Source organism: Chrysemys picta, chromosome 3 (genome assembly GCF_011386835.1).
Source record: "Chrysemys picta bellii isolate R12L10 chromosome 3, ASM1138683v2, whole genome shotgun sequence".
Classification (NCBI taxonomy): Eukaryota; Metazoa; Chordata; order Testudines; family Emydidae; genus Chrysemys; species Chrysemys picta.
This window is the reverse complement of record NC_088793.1, coordinates 12,025,868-12,049,472: the sequence shown is the minus strand read 5'-3', so window position 1 is coordinate 12,049,472 and position 23,605 is coordinate 12,025,868. Positions and strand designations below refer to the sequence as shown.

Below are 23,605 nucleotides of genomic sequence, written 5' to 3'. Positions count from 1 at the left end.
ATCTGGGATTTAATTTGGTTCATACAAAGCCTGATTTCCTTCACAAGGGTTAATTTTAAAGAGAAGCAGCTTTTTAACATCAAACAAAGTCTCACTCTGTTTAGACAAGATCTGAGAGTGGCATCCGGTTTTGCAAAGAGTATTTTGCTAACTTTCTAACCTCCATAACAGATGGAGTTTCGCAAAGAATGATGAGGAGATATGGCTGATGTGAGTTTTAAAGCTGTTAACCTTTGGTGATAATGCAGCGATGGATACAATAAATTGGGTCTGGTAGCTGCTTTATAACACTATGAGTTACCAAGTTAAGCTGGCAGTTCATCAAGCAATGCAATATTTCTTTGTGTATATGTTTGCTTTATCATGGCTTTAGTGTCATGTAAAAAACATTGGTAACTAATGCAACAGCATTAACTGAAAAAAGAACAGGAGTACTTGTGGCACCTTAGAGACTAACAAATTTATTAGAGCATAAGCTTTCGTGGACTACAGCCCACTTCTTCGGATGCATAGAGAGTGGAATAAGTATTGAGGAGATCTATATACACACATACAGAGAGCATAAACAGGTGGGAGTTGTCTTACCAACTCTGAGAGGCCAATTAAGTAAGAGGGAAAAAAAAAAACTTTTGAAGTGATAATCAAGCTAGCCCAGTACAGACAGTTTGATAGTAAGTGTGAGAATACTTACAAGGGGAGATAGATTCAATGTTTGTAATGGCTCAGCCATTCCCAGTCCTTATTCAATCCTTTGTTGATTGTGTCTAGTTTGCATATCAATTCCAGCTCGGCAGTCTCTCGTTGGAGTCTGTTTTTTAAGTTTTTCTGTTGTAAGATAGCCACCTGCAGGTCTGTCATTGAATGACCAGACAGGTTAAAGTGTCTGGTCATTCAATAACCTGTCTGGTCATTCAATGACAGACCTGCGGGTGGCTATATTACAACAGAAAAACTTCAAAAACAGACTCCAACGAGAGACTGCCGAGCTGGAATTGATATGCAAACTAGACACAATCAACAAAGGATTGAATAAGGACTGGGAATGGCTGAGCCATTACAAACATTGAATCTATCTCCCCTTGTAAGTATTCTCACACTTCTTATCAAACTGTCTGTACTGGGCTAGCTTGATTATCACTTCAAAAGTTTTTTTTTTTCCTCTTACTTAATTGGCCTCTCAGAGTTGGTAAGACAACTCCCACCTGTTTATGCTCTCTGTATGTGTGTGTGTGTGTGTATATATCTCCTCAATATTTATTCCACTCTGTATGCATCCGAAGAAGTGGACTGTAGTCCACGAAAGCTTATGCTCTAATAAATTTGTTTAGTCTCTAAGGTGCCACAAGTACTCCTGTTCTTTTTGTGGATACAGACTAACACGGCTGCTACTCTGAAACCTAGCATTAACTGAGGGACAAAGTTCAGATTTGTAGTATTTGGAATAAATGAAATAGTTAGAGGGAGATGCCAGACTTTATTTTCAAGTTATTGTGTACGTACAATCCCAGACCAGCCTTTTTGGTTTATTACAGCTCAGAGGTCGGAATGATTTGCCTCCACCTCTTGTTCAAGGATATAAAAGTATTTTATGAGTATTAAGCCCTTGTGAGATATAGTATTGTGGCGCTTACAGATGGGTAAACTGAAGCACTGAGGTGACTTCTCCAGGTCAGAGGCAGAGAGAGAACCTGGGAGCCCTGGTGTCCAGTTTCTGCTCTAACCACTCCCACCCTATGATGTGGAAAGGGTTTCTGGCTATTGGCTTGAGTGTATAGTTGTTAAAACTCCAGCATCTAGTGCTGCTGTGATAACAGCTCCAAATGAGAACTGGGCTCATTTTTGGCTGAGTCTTACAGTGATTGATGAGACATACCTCTACCTCCCACAAAAGCAGAGTGGTACAGCAGTGCAGGAGGGAGGGATGCATTCTTCAGTTCTCTAAATCGCACCAGCATAACATGCTGCCTTCATTGGATCTCTCATTTCCACTGGGTAGTTAAGGGAAATAGACATGGATCTGTCTGCACCTTCTGCATCTGCTTGTCAGTTGGGGAAATAGTTGAACTATGGTTATGTGGGTGGGAAACACTACAGGGCTAGTCTCATGAGCTGAAGGCAAGTTTCTGGGTCCAAGTATCTGTTCCCGTTTTCAAAAGACCAGCTTCCTAGAGGCAGATTTCAAATTGGACGGTATGACACAAAATAAAACCATTGATCACATGTCTGAAGTGTCCTTAACACAGCTGGAAGTGAAATAACCACTTTGGAGGCTTCTGACACGCATTAAACTCATGACCAGGGATGAGAGAGCTGGGGAAGTGTCTGCAGAGTTTCTGGGTTTTTTAAATCTGTGGCTCCCACTGGGCCCTAATTGTGTCTTAATGTGAGATTATCACTTTGCCCCCTTCAAGCCAAGTGGCGAAATTCTCAACTCTGCATTATACTTTGACTCCCTTGCAGAATCAGACATCAGGGCATTGTTTTCCATTGTAAAGGTTACCTGTGCTATCAGAAGAGCTAGACAGTTTAAATCTATGGAGGAACTCTTCTATATTCGTATTACAGTAGTTCATAGAGCTAGTAAAGCAGGGAGCATTGTGCTAGATGCTATATAGTAAAGCAGGGAGCATCTCCTATAGAGCTTACCATCTTAAGGCCTGGTCCCCACTAAGTCCCCACTTCGGACTAAGGTACGCAAATTCAGCTACGTTAATAATGTAGCTGAATTCGGAGTACCTTAGTCCGAACTTACCGCGGGTCCAGACGTGGCACGGAGGCTCCCCCGTCGATGCCGCGTACTCCTCTCGCCAAGCTGGAGTACCGGCGTCGACGGCGAGCACTTCCGGGATCGATCCCAGAACATCGATTGCCTGCCGCCGGACCCTCCGGTAAGTGAAGATGTACCCTAAGACAATGGGTAAAATGTTCAGAAGCACCAAGACATAGGGCTTGTCTACACTATCGGCCAGATCCACAGGTAGTGATCAATCCAGCATGGGTCGATTTATCGTGTCTAGTATAGACGTGGTAAATCGACTGCCGATTGCTCTGGCGTCGACTCTGGTACTCCACCTCAACGAGATGCGCAAGGGGAATCAACAGGAGAGCGTCTCCCGTCGACGCACCGAGATCTAAGTATGTCGACTTCAGCTGAAGTTGTGTAATTTAGCTCGATTTCCCCTCTTCCCCCCACCCCCCGCCCAGTGTAGACCAGCCCTTAGGAGCCTAAATACCATTTTCAAATGAGACTTAGGCACTCTCAATGCTCTTATCCAAGATCTGTCTCTCTTCCCCCCATCCTCGCTCTTGTGGGTCAAGAGCTGGGACATACGCAGTTGCACGGGGACTTGCAAGTGGTTGAACAGCCCGTCAATCACTTTCTCCTAACACTGTTTTGTTAGAAAGAAACTTGCAGGAAAATCAAATGCTGCCATGAGACTTGTGTTTGTAAAACCTCAGATGGGTTCTGCTTCCGCTTGTGTTTGGCCTGAGCTAGGAGCATCCGCAAACTGCATAAGGGTTGCGTGCAACCTACTTTACCTGTTTACTTGGTCAAAGCATGATGTCTGCAGAGGTGCTCAGCTTGATTAAAGATGGTTCAGTCGATAGGGGGGAGGGATAGCTCAGTGGTTTGAGCATTGGCCTGCTAAACCCAGGGTTGGGAGTTCAATCCTTGAGGGGGGCCACTTAGGGATCTGGGGAAAAATCAGTACTTGGTCCCCCTACTGAAGGCAGGGGGCTGGACTTGATGACCTTTCAAGGTCCCTTCCAGCTCTAGGAGATAGGATATCTCCATTTAAAAAAAAAAAAAAAGTATAGGACTGATTCGAGTGCCGAAGGCTCTCTGTTGGGGTTTTAGCTTTTCTGTTTGACTTGACCCTGTCTGCATTGAAGTCTGATGAAGATACTTACCTGTTCTGTGCCTCAGTTTCCCTATCTGTAAATATGGAGATAACACACTGCAGCCATGCCAAGAAGTACTGTATATACTCGTTCATAAGCTGAATGTTTTTGGTAAAAAAGTGAAGCATCAAAGAGCAGGGGTCGGCTTATCAGCGGGTCTACATCAAAAGTTGACTATTTTAAGCTCTTTGAATTGAATATCTAATACACTGTCATTGTAGATCAGGGGTCGGCAAACTTTGGCTCCCATCAGGGTAAGCCGCTGGCAGGCCAGGACGTTTAGTTTACCTGGAGCGTTCGCAGACGTGGAGCCCCGCAGCTCCCACTGGCCACGGTTTGCCGTTCCCAGCCAATGGGAGCTGCGGGAAGTGGCAACCAGCATGTCCCTCAGCCCGTGCCGCTTCCCGCAGCTCCCATTGGCTGGGAACGGCAAACCGTGGCCAGTGGGAGCTGCGGGGCTCCATGTCCGCGGACACTCCAGGTAAACTAAAGTCCCGGCCTGCCAGCGGCTTACCCTGTTGGGCCGGGAGCCAAAGTTTGCCAAGCCCTGAACTATAGGCTCGGCTTATGAAAGGGTCATATAGTTTTTGCCATTTTTACCTATCCATCTTGGGGGGGGGGGGGGGGTCAGCTTATAAACAAATGGGCTAACGAAAGAGTATATACGGTAAGTATTTGTAGAACAGTCTAGTCCTGAGCATTGTATCATGCAAGACTCAATAGCACTGTGCTTGGGACACCCACAATCCTTCATCTAAGGGAGAAACCCTTCCAGGCTCTGCATTTCCTACTCTTTAGGGTGTGATACCAGCTGGTAAAAGAGAAACTGATCAACTGCAACTAAAAAGAAAACTGGGCGGAGAGAAGAGGAAGTGGTGGGGGCAGGACAGAATACTAACCAGTTACTTCAGTGTGTAATCCAACCACACCTGGGGTCGGGGGATTGGGCACAGAAACAGGTGCTTAGTTGAGTCCTCTTTTCTGCTTTGCCTCTCACCTTGAACAGACTTAAAGCCTCTTCAGAATCTTTATGCCCCCGGTGAGCGTGTGGAAAGCTGGCAGGAAGACTTCAGCGAACATTCAGCTATTTGATTCTTGTGAGAAACTTAGCAGCAGGTTCTCCTGCCAGACTCACTCACTGATACACTTGGGCTGTCTCTTAAAAATAAAAATAAAAAATGTGCAAAGTACTGAATTGCTTCGCTGAACAAATACAATAGAAGAATCAGGCTGCTTAAAATCTATACATCTCTCTGGCTGCGGCCCGAACTTAAACACCGAGAGCGTGTATTTGTTTTCAATTTGGTTCTGGCTCACTGGAGAGCAACGTTCTCTCTACCTCAGTGTCTCAGATTGTGGAATCCGATACCAATTCACAAGCTTCTCTGTCTCAGGTTTTGTACAAACAAAGTGTTGTCGACTAAACCTGAAACTCCATAGAGCTGATTTTGAGTCCCACCAGTTGCCCCACTATCTAAAAACAAAACCCCACAACTTACAAAGCGCTTTTATATCTTAAAGGCTGGACAAATGCCAGTTACGTATTCTGATCTTTTTGAGGTAGGAAAGTACGTGCAACCTCCTCTTACAGTAGCAGTTCAGTGACCTGCTCAAGACTGCAGAGGGAATATTTGATTAGAACGGAGTTTTAGGCTAACACGCCTGCTTAGGGCTCTTGGGGCCAGATTTTCCCAAAGAGCTCTGCATGGGAGATGGTGGATGATCGGCGCTCTTGACAATGTGGCCACTTCCATTAAGTGCCTAAAATGGGAGTCAAGTATCAGGGGGTAGCTGTGTTGGTCTGTATCCACAAAAACCGCAAGGAGTCCAATGGCACCTTAAAGACTACTTAAAGCATCTGAAGAAAGCTTATGCCCAAATAAATCTTGGTCTTTAAGGTGCCACCAGACTCCTTGTTGTTAAAATGGGAGTGGAGCTCTTGAAACTCTGGTCCAGGTTGTGCTGTCCGAGCCCTTGGAAAATCTGGCCCTCAGACAGTGCCTCTCTCAACTAAGAATTTGGCAAAAGTTTGCCGGATCCAGCGGTTCTTCCATAGGATGGCACTACAGCCTGCAGCACCAAAACAGAAGTATCTGGTAGCCTACATCTGAAATGATAGCCTGTCCATACGCTGCCTCCCAAGAAGACTGTTAAACACGTTCTCTCGGAGCCAGAGCAGCCTGCTGGATGTCTTCATCTGACTCCTCATAGAAGACTACGGTTCTGCAGAATTTAATATTCTACATAAGATTCTATCCCTTGTGGCTAAAGCCATCGGGATTTGACTCAATGCAGCGCTGGTTCGCTTGGATCTGCAGCCGCTCGGGGTCTGATTCAGCGTTACCCTGTGTGGCCTAGCCACTTACGTCAGTGGTGAGTGAGTGTAAAACTACTTGAGAGTGAGTTACGCTAGTTTCCATTGACATAAATGACTACTTGAGGCACAGGGTATTAGTGATTCAGCCCAGGTGTTGACTCTGAAACCTAATGATATTATTGCTGGCTTGCTGAATGTGTTTTGCTAAAATAAAAGCAGTGAAATGCTTATCCATTCTGTTGGCAGCGGCGGCAGATCTAGCATGTGAGGCAGCTTCTCGGTGCCTTCGGAACCCCCTTGCCCAACGGTGAGTGGAGGTGGGGAGAAATAAGCCCTGTCTCTCTCACTAGCGAGCGATGCTGAATGCAATAGCTAAGGGATAGTCTAGTTATACAATAGCCAACTCTGCTTCTGCAGGCTGGACTGGTGGAAGGAGGAGGCGGTTGAAGTAGAGAAGGGGATCTGGAAAGTACAATGTAGATGAGGCATTGAATGACTTGGGCTTGTTATAGTTGGCATTGGTGGGCTCTGTAGTCAGGTGACCTTGGATCTAAATTAATGGAAGCTTACTGTTTGGGGAAATAGCGTCTAAGAAATCTATTAAAGATTTGGCCAAAGTATCCCCCTGTAACTATCAGTGGCTTGACTCTTTTTGTATAAGGAGGCGCCAGGGGAGTGTAATTAAGTAAGTGTTGCACCTTTATTGGCTACTGGGAGCTATGGTTGGGTGTCGAATTCCTGCACGTCTCTCCCCTGCAGCATAATCTAAAAGGGGATGATGAGGAGTGCTCCTTTCGGGGCATTGGGTAGGGCCAGTACAGACTAGCCCAGGGGTAGGCAACCCATGGCACGCGTGCCAAAGGTGGCACATGAGCTGATTTTCAGTGGCACTCACACTGCCCAGGTCCTGGCCACCAGTCCGGGGGGGCTCTGCATTTTAATTTAATTTTAAATGAAGCTTCTTCAACATTTTAAAAACCTTATTTACTTTACATATAACAATAGTTTAGTTATCTATTATAGACTTATAGAAAGAGACCTTCTAAAAACGTTAAAATGTATTACTGGCACGCGAAACCTTAAATTAGAGTGAATAAATGAAGACTTGGCATATCACTTCTGAAAGGTTGCTGATCCCTGGGCTAGCCTATGTGTTGATCAGGTTGCCATGTGTAATTAGAGGATGTTTACAGTTTAAAAATCACACTAGTGTTTGAAATATTCCTACAAATAACTCCCAAGAGCTAACAGTGACTAGCGGCAAATAGAATATTTTTTTCTCTTGTCAATATTTGTGAGTTTGACAGTGTGTTGTGTAGTGTCAGTTTCACAATCCATCCCCTCCCCCCCTGCCATGTTGGTCAGTTTCCCCGATTTGTGTAGGTCTTCTCACAAAGCAACAGGGGAGAGAAACATCTTAACCGTACAGGAAAATGTGACTAAAAACCACAAACTAGAAGGGGATCTGGGAACAGCATCTGAAACTACTAACTTCTTGTGAAACAGCGCCTATATTTCAAGATGTGTCGCACTGAAAGTGCTGATATAAGAAGGGTTAGGTTGAAAATAAATAACATTTACAAGGTCAGAAACTTTTCTTCCAGGGGAGTTCTTGTGGTTTCCCCCCTCAAAGAAAAAAGTACATGCAAACTCTGGAAATGGCCAGAATGACGTTAGCAGTAAAAATCATCCAGACGTGTGCTCTGCATAGTGATCAGTCTTTGGCCGAAAGCAGGGCGCTCCTGCTGGCACATGTCTGGAATCTTACCTCTGAGTGGGAGGAGGTAGTCGATGGTTAGGGAGTGCCCTTCCCTTGAATCGATCTCTGCATACAGGACTCCATCAGCACCGCTAAAGCTACTGGCATTGGGTACTTGGCAGGCCAATGAGGGTGTGTCTACACCACGATTAAAAACCTGCAGCTGGCCTATGCCAACTGGCTCGGGCTAAGGGGCTGTTGAATTGCAGTATAGACGTTTGGACTTGAGCCTGGGGTCTAAGACCCTATGAGGTGGAAGGGTCCAACCGAGCTGCAACCTGATCCCAGATGTCTACACTGCAGGTAAACCGCCTCATAGCCTGAGCCCCTTGAGTCCAAGTCAGCTGGCACGGGCTAGCTGTGAGTGTGTGATTGCCGTGTGAACGCAACTTTATGCGTAGTACTTGCCCCAAAGAGCTTTCTGATTGTCGTCTGTGCAGGGCTGTGTATAGTTGCAGGGTTCGAAGCATGTTCAGGCTGGGATACTCTGCTGTCTGGTTGGGATGGGAATCTGGCCTCTAGCGGATGGGGAGCTACTTGGCAGTCTCTCTTCATCCCTTGTTAAAATGGCTCTCACATGGCTTGAGGTGCATTTCCCTGGGCCAGGATCGGGGTTTGCCGAACAGCTCGGCAAACGGGGGTTCTGGCCCAGCATAGCTGAGTCTCTAAAGCCCGGTTCAAAGCCCATTTGAAGATGGAGTATTTCCACTGACCGCATGGGACCTCAAGTCAGGCACTCTGTTTCGGCAAAGAACTGGTGCTTACCCCTGTTAGAAGTCACTTCATGGGTTTGACACCTTTGGCACCCTTTCCCATCCTGAAGGGTGGATGAATTAGGACCTCGGGCATAACTGAATCGATAGCCACTGCTGACTACCCTGGGATTGAGTTCAGAATGGGGCTTTGCAGAAGTTCTGTTGTACCAAAAAGCCGTAAAGAGAAGATGCAGGTCACTTGTCTTCATTTTACATTTCCTCTTTGCAGTGGAGAATATTTTTGTTTTGTTTTAAGCCAGTTAAATCCCCTGACCCAAGCCAGGGAGTATCTGGAGCCTTATCTATATTGGAAAAGTTGCATGAAGATAACTAGATCAGTCTTTAAAAGCAAACTTTTGAAAATTTGACCTTTTGTCTGTATTAGAAAAATGCCCGGGTGATTTAAGAGCCTACGTTTCATTTTCAAGTTGCATGGACTCATTAGAAGTCGGCTCCTGAATCACTTCTGAAATTGGACGCTTCGGTGTATACCTGGCTTTGGTGTTTGTGTGCAAACCAGTTGAAGTGCCTGGATGAATTTGCTTTTGCTGGCTGCCCGCACTTTACCAACATGACGCGCTAGAAAAGTATTGCCAAAGTGGTAAAAACGTGACAGACCTCTGAGTCTCTGTCCAAGGCCGGTCTGATCCATCCATAATGGGGGGTTTGATCACTACGTCCATTTTATCAATGTGCCCCTGGGTTGGTGGTTAGCAGGGGTTACCTCTGCGTCTTAAAGCACGAGCTTCTGTTGCCCATGCTAAAAGACGCAGCTCTTAGTCAAGGCCCATCAACCTTTATCTGTGACTCACTAGAGAGCAGCGGAGTTCCACACGGGGCACATGTGGGTTACATCAGCCATGCCCTTTCCTGACCTGGGGGACGGTTGCTACATGGTCTGAGATGATCTCTGCTGTCTGTCCCCTCTTCTGGAGTTAGGTGTAGCTTTTCTGCATTGCTTGTACCCCTGTGAGGTACCAAAAAGGCCAAGCTGAGATCACTGCAGCTCTCTCTGGGGTGGAACAGAAGAAGGTTCACCACTGCACAGCAATGCTACACAGGAGGCAAAGAATAATGTAGCTCGTTAAAAGTTGCTTGAGGGGGAGGGGATGCTGGGTAAGCACAATGGAATTGTGCTTGAGCTTCCTAAGATGCACAGAGGTTGATTCCCCGTCTCTCATGAGAAGGCCTTTAAATCCTGTCTGTGCTAGGGGGGTTTTAGCAAAAGTTTCCTGCTGCTGCTGCTTAAATTCCCCAGTGTGGGCAGGGCCATGCTGACAAAATGTCAGGACTCAGGCAGTCTCCAGCAGTACAGTGCACCCTGACCCATCCTGCTGGGGCACTGATTCAAAGGGGAGAGCGCCACCTACTGATTTGCCAGGAGCACTTTGGGTTGCAGTTTGGGATTGAAGTTCGGGGGGGGGGGGAATAAAGGAGGAGGGTAGATCCTGTTAACTAATTTGCTTTGAAAACAGGACAGTCCTTTCACAAAGATCCTTTGGCATTCTATAGAACAAATGAATAGCTTTGCACTGAGTTTTATTTAAGTTGTTGGCAGGGAAGAGGAATGAATGGGTGCAATTCTGGAGGTCTCCGCATGTGATCCTTCTGGCAACCAGGGAGGTACTATGAATCTACCAAAGCAGATCGGCCTCCTCCCTCCAATATCCTTCTCTGCTCACGGGGAGTATGTAGTGTTACCCTGCTTGTAATCACATGACAGGCTCTGCCTAACAATAGCTGGCATCTGTTTCTACAAGTCCTTGCCAGGAAGAATGCCAGTTAGGAAGGGGTTAGCTGTGCCTCTAGGCAGATACAGGGCGTGGATTGACGTGCGGATCTCTTTCCAGGTGACGAGTACTGCTTTGTGGCCAAGATGTGGCAGTCTGTGTCTGCCCTGTGTGTCCTGGTGACCCTCGTGAGTGCCCGCAGCGTCCCCTACTTTGCTCCCCTCTCGCACGATTTGATCAACTACATCAACAAACTCAACACTACATGGCAGGTGAGTAGTGGTGCTTTTTTTCCTGTGCGCTCGGGGCCTGTGGCCAGGTTGCCGATGGAGATCAGTGGCCCTGTGCGCTGGTAGTGCCTGCCTGGATGGATGGGATTACTGCCCCACAAGCATGCTCCAGCCCTGACTCCGAGGGACCACCTCACACAGCGAGGATAGCTGTATCTAGGCAAACTTTGCCTCTCATAAGGTTGCCTGCCATGGCTGGATTTTGCTGGCAGCTGTTTGCTGGGGTCCGAAATCCTCTTGCATAGGTCACTAAGCAGCCGTTAATGTACGTTTTCACATAGCACCTCTTCCTTGCAGAAGATCTCAAAGCACTTCGCAAACTGTATAAGAAACTCGGATCTGTGTCTGCTGTTCAACAGCCCCACAGCAACGTAAGCAGGAAGTGACGAATCCTATAACGAACGTCCTGCTGGCAGTGCCAGTTAGGTGAACAGGATGTTAATAGCGCACCTGGAATTTGTCCAGGTCTGGTGTATATTTGGGGAAACAGGAAGGGGGGCTTTAAGCACGTGGGCGCCGCTTGAGAATTCCCATCCTGGGAGCAGCACAGTGCCTCTTTTCGCTGTGTTAGGGCACTGGCTCGCTGAACTGCTATCCCCACTTCCTGCAGCCCCTGGGTCGTCTGTGAAAGTCACCCAGCCAAACGCTGACCAGGTCTCTCTATTTTTGGCTTACAAGATTTGATGCAGTCGCAGCCAAAAGTGGGTGTGATGGCAGATGGTAACTACTCTTGGTCACTGTCCTGAAATCCAGTGGCCTTTGGGAGGCTGTGTTGCCTAATGGATAGAGCACTGGAGTAGGGAACCTGAGACTTGGGTTCTATTCTTGGCTCTCCCACTGGGTGATCTTGGAAAAGTCACTTCAGAAACTTGGCAATTGTGACTATAAAACCCACACGAATGGGCAGAGGGAGGCTCTAAGGGGCAGGTGTTGCCCCTGAAAATGCTTTGGCGTTCCTCCTTGGAAAGGGCCTGGTGATGCTCACTGCTGGTGCAGGTCTTGGGGTTCAGGCCTCTCTCTCTCTCTCTCTCTCTCCACCCAGGCTGGGCACAATTTCCACAATACTGACATGAGTTATGTGAAAAAACTGTGTGGCACGTTCCTGCATGGGCCCAAACTGCCAGTGAGGTGAGTGCTGTGGGATGTAACACTTGGGGCGCTTTTGAAGGGTTGGAGAGGAGAGGTTTCCAGGCCAGGAAACACCTACAACGCTTCAGATCCTCCTCTTCCCCCTCCACTGTACCTCTGCCAGCCTTTCCCTGCACAAGAGCCTCGTGTTGTGGAGATCCCGTGCTGGGGTACTGAACAGAACTCCCTCCAGAACTTGGCTAATGCCCACTCGTGAGTTGCCAGCATTTAGTGTTTTTTGAGGATGTGTGAAACTCAAACTTGGGGCCAATTTAGGACTGTCCTCTGTCCACGCTTCCACACCTTTCCTCGCCCTTTCCTGCACCTGTCTCTTAATAATGCAGTGTGCTTCGATAGCTCCTTCATCCGAAGATCTGTGCTGTGCTCCCAGACACCACCCTGTATCTTATAGACATGGGGTTGGGGAAGAACTGAAGCAAAGTGACTCGTCCAGCATCCTGCACGAAGTTTGGAAGTGCTGGGAATGGAACCCAGACCTGACACCCAATCCTGCGCTTTCGGAACCCTGCTTATATTTACACAGCCAATGTCCATCTAGCTCGGCCCTGGATGCGGGAATCGCGTGGTGGAATTTTCCAGCCTTATTTTGCCGCAGGCCAGATGAGAAGGGCAGTGGACCCTTCTGGCCTTGATCTGTGAATCGAGCTACAGTAAAACCCCATTTATCCGACCATCCTGCTGTCTGTATTGACCAAACAACCAGCGCACGCAGATCCAGAAGTGGGCCATTTCAACTGTAGCACTGCAGCCTTGCACTTCCCGTTCTCTGGATTATCCGAGTTTTTGATTATCCGATCTGGCCCCGGTCCCAACTAGATCGGATAAACATGGCTCTGCTGTACTGTAGAGTGTAATACTTGGGGCTCTTTTGAAGGGTAGCAGTGGAGAGGTGTTTCCTGGCCTGGTGCAGGGGGAAGAGGAAAGTTGTAGGTGTTTCCTGGCCTGGAAACACTTACAACTTTCCTCTTCCCCCTGCACCGTACCTCTGCTCTGGGCTCAGAGCAGTGTGGTGGGGTCTGCTCTACCCTGAACCCACCTAGTCATTGGGTATGTAAACTGCTCAACCTTGCGACATTTGTCTTGGGTCTCTTCTAAAGAGAGTCAGTGTAGAAACAATCCATGTCTGTGAACTTGGCCTTACGACATTAATCCTCCATGTAACCTGGACGGCTGCCTTCCGTTACAGGGCAGCGTTTGCTGGAGACGTGAACTTGCCGGACAGCTTTGACTCCCGGGAACAGTGGCCGCATTGTCCAACCATTAATGAGATCAGAGACCAGGGGTCCTGCGGCTCTTGCTGGGTAAGAGGATCATACTGCTAGAGGGTCGGTCTACCCTGCAGTCAGCTGGGGTTGCAGCAGTGTGGATGTACCTGAACGAGTGAGATCAAAGCTAGCTCCAGTAACAATACCAGGAAAGCTGTAGCGGCATGGGCTTGCCACTCAACTCTGTACCCAGAGTCCTGGGCGGGCAGGGCTACCTCGGGCCACCGCCTGTGCGATTGCAGCTTCACTGCTGTTGTTTCTGGTGGTTTAATTAGCTCTGCATGCACACAACATGCTGCTCAGAATTACTCCAGGGATGTGTGGGTTTGCCATTAAACTGCAGAGAAGCTGTCTCAACCCATGGCATAACCGCTGGGGTGCAAGGTCTCATGCCTCTCAAAAGGAGGGGACCTGTCAGTCTGTGTAGTGGGAGGTGAGTGTGTGTGATCTACGCTGCCTTATATTTCCAAGAGAATCCAAGCCTCCGTGGGCTGCGGTAGCGTCTCTATCTCCAAACGACTGGACTGAGACACACACTGATAAAAACTCCCAACTTGGAATAGCCCTGCGCAGTGATCTGTGGCCCACCTGTCAAGGAGGGACATAGTGCTGCTATTACCTAGTAGTGAATTTAACAGCCACCTGCAGTTGGCTCTCTAAAGATATACGGCTCTATTTGCAGACTGGCTGAAATGTCCATCAGCCCAATATGTGCAGCCTTGCCCACACGCCCCTCCGGCCCAGCCAGCAATCACCACTGTCGGAACAAATTCCCTTGGGGCTGGAGCCACCTTAGTGCGTGGTCCAGTTGTGTCTCCCCTTGGTAGCAAACGTCTCAGCCCCTCCCCTTCCCTTGGAGGGTACGTGATGCTCTTCCCTCCTGTTTTGTAGGCGTTTGGTGCGGTGGAGGCCATTTCAGACAGAGTCTGCGTGCACACCAACGGCAAGATAAACGTGGAAATCTCGGCGGAAGATCTGCTGTCTTGTTGTGGCTTCAAGTGTGGGATGGGGTGAGCAATTCTCATGCTTCAAAGAAATGGTCAGTAGGACCTTTGTGCCAGCCCAGAATATAAACCAATGAGCCAGACCATACACTGCACTGACCTCCCCCTGACTTTCCAGTCTAGGATCAATAAACATGAATGTTCTGTGTAGTGCCTACGGCGTAAAAGGGAGACCTTGTGTTCTCTGCTCTGCTGCCGAAGACCTTTGGTAATGCTCATCAGGCATCTCTCTGGGCTCGAGGGGAAACAAATGGCAGCAAAACCTCCGTGGTGGTTGGATGCGTGCTCCCTGCAGCTTAAACAGCTCAAACCCCGCACCTCTGCAATGTTCCGGTTCAACTAGCTCCCTTCCATCCTCTGGTACTCACTGTGCCCCTGAACTGTGTCGACCCATTGGCCCTAGTGTATCAGCGCCGTTCCTTCTCCTTTCTGTGTTGTACTGACATGTAAGCAGGCACACGGGGATTTCAAACCAGCTGTAGCCTGACTTGCCAAGTGGCAAGGTTGTTAGAACCTTGGAAGAACGCGGTATTGGGAAAAAACCTCCCACCTTTTTTGATCCCTCTTAGTGCTGGTCATTGCAGATCTTACCGCTGCGTAAAGTCCTAGCTCTAACTTGCAACCTCAAGGCCATCTCCCTAAATTGAGGCTTTGACAGAAATGGAATGAGTTGATACCCTCCCCTTTGAGTTAGGACTAGAAGCTTCAGTGTTACGGCCATGCTTTTCTGTGACTCCTCTCCAGACTGGAACGTTGGCAGAAATATTAAATTGTGTAAACTCCAGGGTGTCAGATTAGCTTCCCCGTTGCCTGGCTGGTGGAAGACCCTGCATGAGAGGGAGTTAGTGTAAAACCTTGACCTGCAAGCAGATTGTGCCTGGTCTTAGCTGTGAGCACGTGTGGACTCCCTTTTGCTGCAGGGGGACCGCTCCTGTTCTTTGAGTTAAGCATGTGCGGAAGTGTCTGCAGCCTCGGGGTCTGTGACCACCTGGGCCCTGTGCTAACCCCAGTGTTGCTGTATTTCCCTGTCTTGCGTCATGCACAAACTGAAGCGTTACACTTCCCTTCACCTCTGTGCCTCAGTTTCCCCATCTGTAAAGAGGAGCATGTATTGCTACCCTCCTTTAAGCACTGAGATCTAGAGAGGCAAAAAAGCTTGGAATAAACTCTCTCACCCACCTGGCTACTCCAAGCTGTAACAGTTCTATTGTAGCGGGAGCCTGACCATCAGCGATCCGCTTCGATGCTCACGGAGCATCTGAATTCTCTAGTGCATGTGCTCGAGCGTTGCTAGATGAACTGGCTTGTGTCAAAAGTGGCCCGCTGGCTGTGCCAGACCCCTTCACCCAAAGCCCTATGTGGAAGCTAAGCGCTGTGCCTAGGATTCGTGACTGACATGCCCGTGGTGGTTCTTGCAGGTGTAATGGCGGCTATCCTTCTGGAGCGTGGGGATACTGGACTGAGGAAGGCCTGGTGTCCGGCGGGCTCTATGACTCCCACGTGGGTAAGCCAGAAGCCATGCAGGCTGTTGGTGCTAATCAAAGGAGTTGGACTATGTGGGTGTCACGGTTACAGGGCTAGCCTCTGACCCTTTCTCTGGTCTGAAAGCACCCACCCACACACCCTGAAACAACCATGAGGCCTTATGCCCTCTCCTTCCTTGGGGTAGAATCCCACAATCTTCCTGCTCTTAGACAGGGTCCTGGGCTGCAGTCCCCTGTGCATGACCCCCGCTTACCCCAGCAGCCCTTTGCCCCAGTGGTTCTTCCCTTTGTGACCTATGGTGAGCACAGTGACCCGAAACAACCATCTTGAAAACCCAAATATTGTTTGTGTAGCCACTGAACCAAGCATAAGAGAAGAGTTTTTAAACCAGAAGGTGTCTGTCTTACCTAGACCTGTTGGTCTTACTCCCACCCCTCAAGGTCTGGGTTCAGCTTGGCTCTCTCCCTCTGCCCTTGAGGGACTAACTTTTAAATGTAGCCAGAGGCTTTCTCTCTCTCTTTCCCGAGCTTGGCTTTGCTGCCTGTTAGAGCTCGGCAGGATGTTGGAGGCAGCGCTAGTGTTTGTTTTTTAAAGCGTACTGGAAAGGATACATGTACACACTGACACCCACCCTTCCTTCCTCTTCGCATTATCAGACAATCGCGCCGCATATATGCACACAGCAAGCATCCTTACAACACAGCCGCAGCATTCATAAACGAGGGCAGGGCAGCTCTAGCTCTGTCTCGCTAGGGACCAACTACTAGTTCGTCTTTTAGAGACGACGACTGGCTCTGATGTAAGGAATGTAGGGGTGGAAGGTTTGGCTTTAACAGAGACGTGTCTCTTAGGGTAGCACAGGCAAGTCGCCATGAGTCATTCTCTTCCCCACGCACTGGAAGGTTTGTGGTGCATAATTGCCAGACCCCCATGGTAAACTGGACCTAAATTCCTAAGGTCCCTGGATTCTGCAGCTGGCTGGGATCTCTGCAGCAGAGTTAAACATTTGAATTATGAAAGCTAATACATCAGCTGTCATGCTAATATTTGTGTCATGTTTGATAATGCTGCAGACTCTTGTACTGAGGGAGAGGGGATGGAAGCGCTAGTAACTGGGTTGGGGATGCTTGGCCCTAGGGAGGCATAAAGGAGGTTGTTTGAGAATGTGGGCGGAGTGCATTTGCTGGCTGTTCATTTCTATCCATCAGCAGGGGAGGTATCAGAGATGTGACTTGGTTTATCATTAGGTTTCAGAGTTAACACCCTGAGATGCATGGGTAGGTTACGTGTCTGCAGAGGGAGCTGTTTCAGGCGGACTCTGGAAGATATCCCCGCATCACTTTACACTTAGGGATTCGAGAGCGTTGGGGCAAGGGGCTGTGGAGTGGTGGGGTACGTGGGGCCCTGCAGCACTCTGGGAGAGCAGCCTCTGAAAGAGGTTGGTGGGGGAGAAGCTGTCTGACCTCTTCTGTCTAACCCAACAGGCTGCAGACCATACTCCATCCCTCCATGCGAGCACCACGTCAATGGGTCACGACCCTCGTGCACTGGGGAGCAAGGGGACACCCCGAGGTGCGACAGACACTGTGAAGCAGGCTACTCGCCTTCATATGAGAGTGACAAACACTTTGGTAAGAGGAAGCCACTTGCCCTGGCCTGCACTAGACCAGTGCCCTTCTCTTGCCTTTAGATTCCGAAAGGCCTAAGGGCCTGCCTGTGCTGGGTCAGTGCCGTGGCCTTGGCTCATAGCCTGTCGCCGGGAGTTGTGAGCATTACGTGAACAGGAGGACTCAGCCCCTAGCATGGCTGATACCTTAATGGAAAGTGTGTGTCGCACCCACCGGCCTTCCGGTGCAGAGGTGGAATGTCCCTCTGGCAACCACGGCACTTGGGTGTCCAGTGTAGTTTGAGCTGTTGCTTTTTAATGTGCTGCGGCAGCTAGAAACAAGAGCCAGCGCCCCATGGGCCAACAGCTAGTGTCCCCAGACCAGCGTGAGACCCTCTGGCTGTGGGTGGACAGGTGACTGCGCTTAGAACCACAGTAAAAACGTGCCCCTGCTGAGAGAAGAGGAACCGCACGGGAGCCCTCTATTGCATCCCTTCACGGGAGAGCCATTCAGAGTGCACGGGCACTGCGCTCCGGAGCTCTGCGTCTGACGTCCGCAGGCACCGGACCAAGCCCCAATAGTGCCCTAGCTGTGCTGTGCAGGTCTAGAACCCAGCGCGGAGGGCCCTCTGGCAAAACTTCCACTGGCTCTGGGGAGGTATCTATTCCTGGGATATTCACATTCCCAAGGACCTCTTGCCTTGAATCCTCCTTCCCCAGCTGGATTAAAACACAGAAGGGGTTTGTTGTTTGTCAGCTGAGGTTAGTCGGTGCCAGAGTGAACCCCATATTGGAAGTTCCCTGAACTCTCCATGTGTGTCCCTGTACTCGGGCTTAGCCAGATGGTGAAACTGAGGCACGTTCTGCTCTCACTTGTACTGGGCACGCTAGGTTTTGCAGGAGGTTCTGTCTAGCTGCATCCCTGCAAAAAAGCCCAATAGCCAACATCTCATAAGTGTCTGTAAACTGCACTGGCAAATCGGGATCTCGAGTGACATGATGCTGTATGGTGAGCCCTCTCCTGCTAGACCAGACTGCAGCTTTCCTTTACTAGGCAGGAAAGTTAAATCTGTAAGATGGAGGAAACTCGTCCCCTGCCACGAGGGGTAGTGAAGCGTGGCTCAACCAGTCTGACCATTGTCCTCCTTTTTGTTTTGTTTTTGACTGGGAGCAAAGTCAATGAGTGGCTTCTAATTTCACATCCTCCAGTGCTCAGGAGTACACTCACGCCTCAAGGGCAGGGTCCCGCATGGACCTCAGAGCAGACTGGCTCCCAGGGAAGCTACTAGAGGCTAACTGCTGCAGCTTGCACTGGGTCTGGGTGGGTTGATGTAGGTGCCCACAACTTCTGCTGAGGTATATCTGCTTCTGCTCGGCAGGCGCTACATCTTACAACGTCCCTTCCAGCGAGGAGGAGATAAAGGCTGAGATCTACAAGAATGGCCCAGTAGAGGGAGCATTTGCCGTGTATGAAGACTTCCTCATGTACAAGTCTGGTAAGCATTACAACCAGGCCTTGGCGTGTTAGCTGAGCAAATGCTTCACAGACAGGGGGTGAGTGTCGCTGGGTGAAGTTCTCTGGGTTGTGTTAGGAGGAATGTCAGACTGATCACAAGCACCCTCTCTTGGACTTTAAAATCAACATGCTGGGCAAGTGTGACACTTCACACTGGGTAAGGCACATACTATTGTTTGGGTACATGCCTGGCCCTCATCATTGTAGCTTATCATGTATTTGGGGAAACTCGGGCAGAGGTTTAGCCAAATTTTAAAGGGCAGCCTTTGATTTTTGAGTGCTTAACGTGAGAACTTGGACACAACTTCCAGAGGCTTTCAGCCATAGCTGCTAATCCCTATGGGAGTCATGGATGCTTGGCACCTCTGAAAACCAGGCCCAAGTCAGGCACCCAAAACAGGTCAGTATCTTCAAAAGAGTGACCAAGTGCCTTGCCTGAGGGCACCCAGTGAGTTAGTGCCCAAAGTGGGCACTGAGATCATGACTCCCAAGACTATGCTGCCTCTAGAATAATTCTTCCTCCCCCTGCCCCCCAGTCATCTTCGAACATGAATTGAGGGTTTGCTGGTGCTTTCTTTGAGACTTGGCTGGGCAGTGTGTAAAGGACACACAAAGCCCTAAGGCCTTTCTGGAGTTTGGCAATACTAGGAAAGTCATCTCTGGTTTTGTATTGAGAAAACTTTCATAACTTCAGGTGTGTGTTTGAATTAAGATTGCCTTTCCCAAAAATGTCCGTTGGTTGCTGAAGTTAAATGTAAATCTCCCCCCTCATTTGTGCTTTCTTCATCTCTTGGTGATACCATAAGAATTTGAAATAGAACTGATGTCATTTCATTAATTTAAGTCCCCCTAAGTGGAGTCCATGATAGGAAAACTGGGGCCTTTGACTAGGATCTCCTTGTTTCGTATCACCCCCTGCAGGTGTTTACCAGCATGTCTCCGGAGGAGAGGTTGGTGGCCATGCGATCAGAATCCTTGGCTGGGGTGTAGAAAATGGCACCCCCTACTGGCTGGCTGCAAACTCCTGGAACACTGACTGGGGTGACAATGGTAAGCAGCCGGGATGTACTTTGGAGCAGACCAGAATGGTGGATTTGTTTTTTCTTTCTAGCGGGTTAATCTCCCTATCTTTAAACCGTGGTATAACTGGAGCTCTCAGAGGAAGCAGGAGTTTAGAGAAGACCCTCTCTTCCTTCTAGCAGGCTGGGTCGGAATAGCCAGATTCTGTATGTTTAGCAGGAAAGTACTGACCTAGCTGGCAGAGCCTGGAGCTAAACGCTGCACAGTCCATGAGCTTGTGCAGTGGGCATTTCATGCAGTGCTGCTGATCTGGTTGTATGACCCTGTAGGACATGAGTGATTGGGTGTCTCCGGCAGGGCTCTCCAGATACTGACTGAGCCTGCCTGTGTAGGCTTTTCTATGGCTTTTCCTCACCCTGGTGCTCAGAGCATCTCCCATCTGTCCTTGCAACACCCCTTTGAAACAGGGAAGCCTTCTCTTCCAGTCTGAGGGGGAACTGAGACAGAAAGGGACCTGCCCACGGTCAGCTAGGAAGTTCCTCCCAGTGGCATTTTGGACCCACGGGAAGTCGTTTGGGTTTTGGTGAGCCTTACCTGCCCCATGGCTTCAGACCAGGGGGCGAGATGAGATGAAAGTAGCTGATCAGTAGCCTTCGTGCTCTTAATTGTGTGACTGACACCAGAGAGGAGAAACGGTGGCTGAAGCAACTCTGCTGGGGAAGGGAAGGGTGGTGTATTGGGTAGTTCACTGGGCAGGGGGTTCAGAGGGTCAGTTCCTGGCTTAACCAAACTCCCTGTGTGATCCTGGGCCAAGTCATTCTCTACCCTGTGCCTTAGTTCCCTCTGTCAGAGCTCCCTCCAGGAGTGGGGAGGGGATAAATCCAATGGTTGAGGCACTCTATGGCCCTCATAAGAATAATAAAAGGACCTCATCTGGCTTGACTTGGGAGTCTTTACACAGATGTTGTAATTAGGTGTAACAGGGAGCCTCAGCAGAAGTGCAGTCATCTAACAAGTCTAGAGGAGTGCCTGGGGCTCTCATGCCTAGAAGGAACTCGAGCCATCATGCCGGTCTGGAAAGTAAGAATGCCCTAGGTTGTGAGTGACTTTTTTTTTCTCTCTCCCATGTGGGATTAGTGACTTTCTCTTTAAACCCTCTCCAGGTTTCTTTAAAATCCTCCGAGGGCAGGACCACTGCGGCATTGAATCCGAGATAGTGGCTGGCATCCCCAAAACAGAACTGTACTGGAAGAGGATCTAACCCCTGGCTTGGGTGCAACTGAAGAGATCAAACTACAAATAATCACGCCTCTGTTTCTTATATCCAGGAGCAGGCTGGGCACAGAGCCTGCACTCTTGAGACTATGGTTGAAGCTACTTCTTAAAGCCTTTTATCTTGTTTAGTTGTGTGATGGGGATGAAGGCGGTGGTTTCTGTATCGATGCGCTAGCTGCCTTTTCTACTGGAGCGCTCTGCTTCCCTTCTCAAAGGACCGGGCTAGTAGTGACATAGCTAATCACTCACCACAATATTGGGGTGACTGAGAAACTCTGGCTTTTACCAGCCTAGTTCAATGAACCTTCTTGTTCAAGCTTGGGTGGAAACACAACAGGATAGGCCAAAGTACCTGCATGGTCTGGCTGGCAGGACTGGATGACCTAGGGGGTCTCTTCCATCTCTGAGATGATGCTGGCTGCTGTCCCCAAGTTTGACTTCCGCCCTGTCGTGTGCCCAGAGACCTAATGGCTCAGAAGTGGGTATGTGCGAACCCTTGTCTACGGTGTAAACATTGCACATGCACTTCTGAAAGCACGTGCCTAGGTTTATTTGCTAACCTTGTTTCCTGAGTGTGGGGGGAGCCTATTAATGGCACGATACTGACAGGGGCTGGCTCTGTATGGAGTAGAACATGGCTCTTCCACAACTTAAGCTTTTCATAAATATTTCCTCTGCTGTTCTGTTTAGTTTTTTTTTTTTAAATAAACCACTCAGCTCCTCAACCATTTGTTACAGATGTGGTGGGTGATGTGATCAACCAGCCTGTTACACTGGCACATGGATGCTAAGAACATCTTACTGAACTAAAGCAAGTGTGGTGTTCAAACGAAGGTCAATGTGGGGCTTGCAGATAAAATAAATTGGGCAGGGTTGCCACCTCTCTTCTTCCAGGCAGATGCTTATCTCGGAGTGTGGTTCATCTGGGTTCAGTAGATGGGTTGGAAGCAGACTTTGGGCAGTAGGCTGACGACTGCAATGGCAATTCTGTCCTATGGTGCTTTAGTGACTGCAACTTTGAATTCAGGCTGGGTAGGGGAAGAAGGTTCGATATGACTCTAAAGGCTTGTCTGGATGGTAGGGGAATGCACACTACAGAGGGGAGACTTCTAAAGTGTATAAACCTAGAAATGGAACTAGGTTAAAGTGCCCAGGGGAACCTTGAGCGTGCATCAGCAGGGTCTACATGGACAAATTAATGCATGTTAGAATCCTTTAGAAATCACACACCTGTGGTGCTACTTGCCTGTGTAGATCAGCCCTAATTTCTTAACTCACTTCACATGCTTGCGATGACTGATAATCCAGCTTTTTTGCACACAACCATCCTATTGTTTTTTTAAATAGGGAATCCTGTTACTGCTAACATTTTAGCTGAGGATAGGAGGGGAAAAGGAGATGGATGTAGGAAGAACGGTGTGAGGGTGGGAGGTAGTGGCACTAATTCAGTTAACTGCTGCTGGTGTAACAAGCTGGAAGAGCCTGGGTGGTGTTTAAAGCAGAGGGCAGGTTTTGCTTACTGGAGAGATCCCCTGCTCCTGCAGTGAGTAACACAATCACCTGTGGAATAGGACACTTGGATTTTGTGTTTAAAGATGGACTCTAATTTCTGTTGTAATCACTTATCCAATAGTAATATGGCTTCAGTGTAGCTGAGTGGAACAATTGTGCCAATAAAAGATTTCTCCAAGCTCTTGTACTGTGTTCTTGGAGGCAGTAACAGGAGAGAGTTCACAATGGGCCTTGCTGGTTAGGCTTGAAGTGGAACATGGGCAAAAAAATCTGATTTCATCTCTGCAGGTAGGTGATGCCTCTCACAAGGGAGTTCTCCTACCCTCTGCAAGTTGTAAGGTACTTGTGGTCCCTCTTACTTTAGTAAGCACCTCCAGTGTTTGTCCTCAGCATCTCCCACAGCCATGGGGCTAGAGCTCCACCAAGGGGATTTAAACTGCAATACCTCAATCTTGAACTAAGCAGCCAGGATCCCCCTCCAATGCATGGTCAGAGTGAAGTAAGCCAATTGGATTTATCCAAGCCACTGTGATGAGCTGGGGCAGTGCCTAACTAGCCTCTAGGAAATGGGGGGCAGGGTAGCAGGGACTGATGGAGTTCTGGGCATACCCACCAGCAGGAATTTAGGTTCTGTCAAGGTTAGGCACCAGCTGATTGGGTGGTTGAACCCTCTCTGTTGGCTTTAGGTGCTTAAAGTGACAGTTGTCCAAGAGCCTGTAGTGCAGCATGGAACTGAAGTGAGATGTACAACCCCAGGCTCCTGCTCTAAGCATTGCCTCATCCTTCCCTACCTCCTAAACTCTTCTGGCATGAAACCATCAGCAACTGGCACTAACCCCCTCTCCCCCCATAACAGATCCCTCTCCCCCTCTTTAAATGCATGGCCCAGGGTAGTGATGTACAACAGCTCAGGACTGAAGAAAGCAGCACCTATCAGTGCACAACTTGTTCTTCACTAGCCCAGCAGCTGCCTCATGGTTTTAACAAGCACAGTGAATAAACAGCCTCAGCTGTTAATT

General features: G+C 48.8%; 1 protein-coding gene across 6 annotated transcripts in view; it reads left to right on the top strand.

Annotated features, from left to right (window-relative positions):
* The window catches only part of CTSB (cathepsin B), a 28,058-nt gene extending 5,294 nt beyond the window's left edge, over positions 1–22,764 (top strand). For 5 of the 6 annotated variants that reach the window (XM_005290676.5, XM_024108493.3, XM_065587480.1 and 2 more), the window contains exons 2-10: positions 10,585–10,736; positions 11,797–11,882; positions 13,090–13,204; positions 14,060–14,178; positions 15,591–15,676; positions 17,142–17,288; positions 18,643–18,759; positions 19,701–19,829; positions 20,963–22,764. In XM_005290676.5, the coding sequence (XP_005290733.1) occupies positions 10,611–10,736; positions 11,797–11,882; positions 13,090–13,204; positions 14,060–14,178; positions 15,591–15,676; positions 17,142–17,288; positions 18,643–18,759; positions 19,701–19,829; positions 20,963–21,060 (1,023 nt within the window). In that variant the 5' untranslated portion in view covers positions 10,585–10,610 and the 3' untranslated portion in view covers positions 21,061–22,764. Of the gene's footprint in view, positions 1–935; positions 1,082–10,584; positions 10,737–11,796; positions 11,883–13,089; positions 13,205–14,059; positions 14,179–15,590; positions 15,677–17,141; positions 17,289–18,642; positions 18,760–19,700; positions 19,830–20,962 lie in introns of those variants that run through there. The other variant, XM_065587479.1, reaches the window with a different exon arrangement.
* Positions 22,765–23,605: the final 841 nt, after the last annotated feature.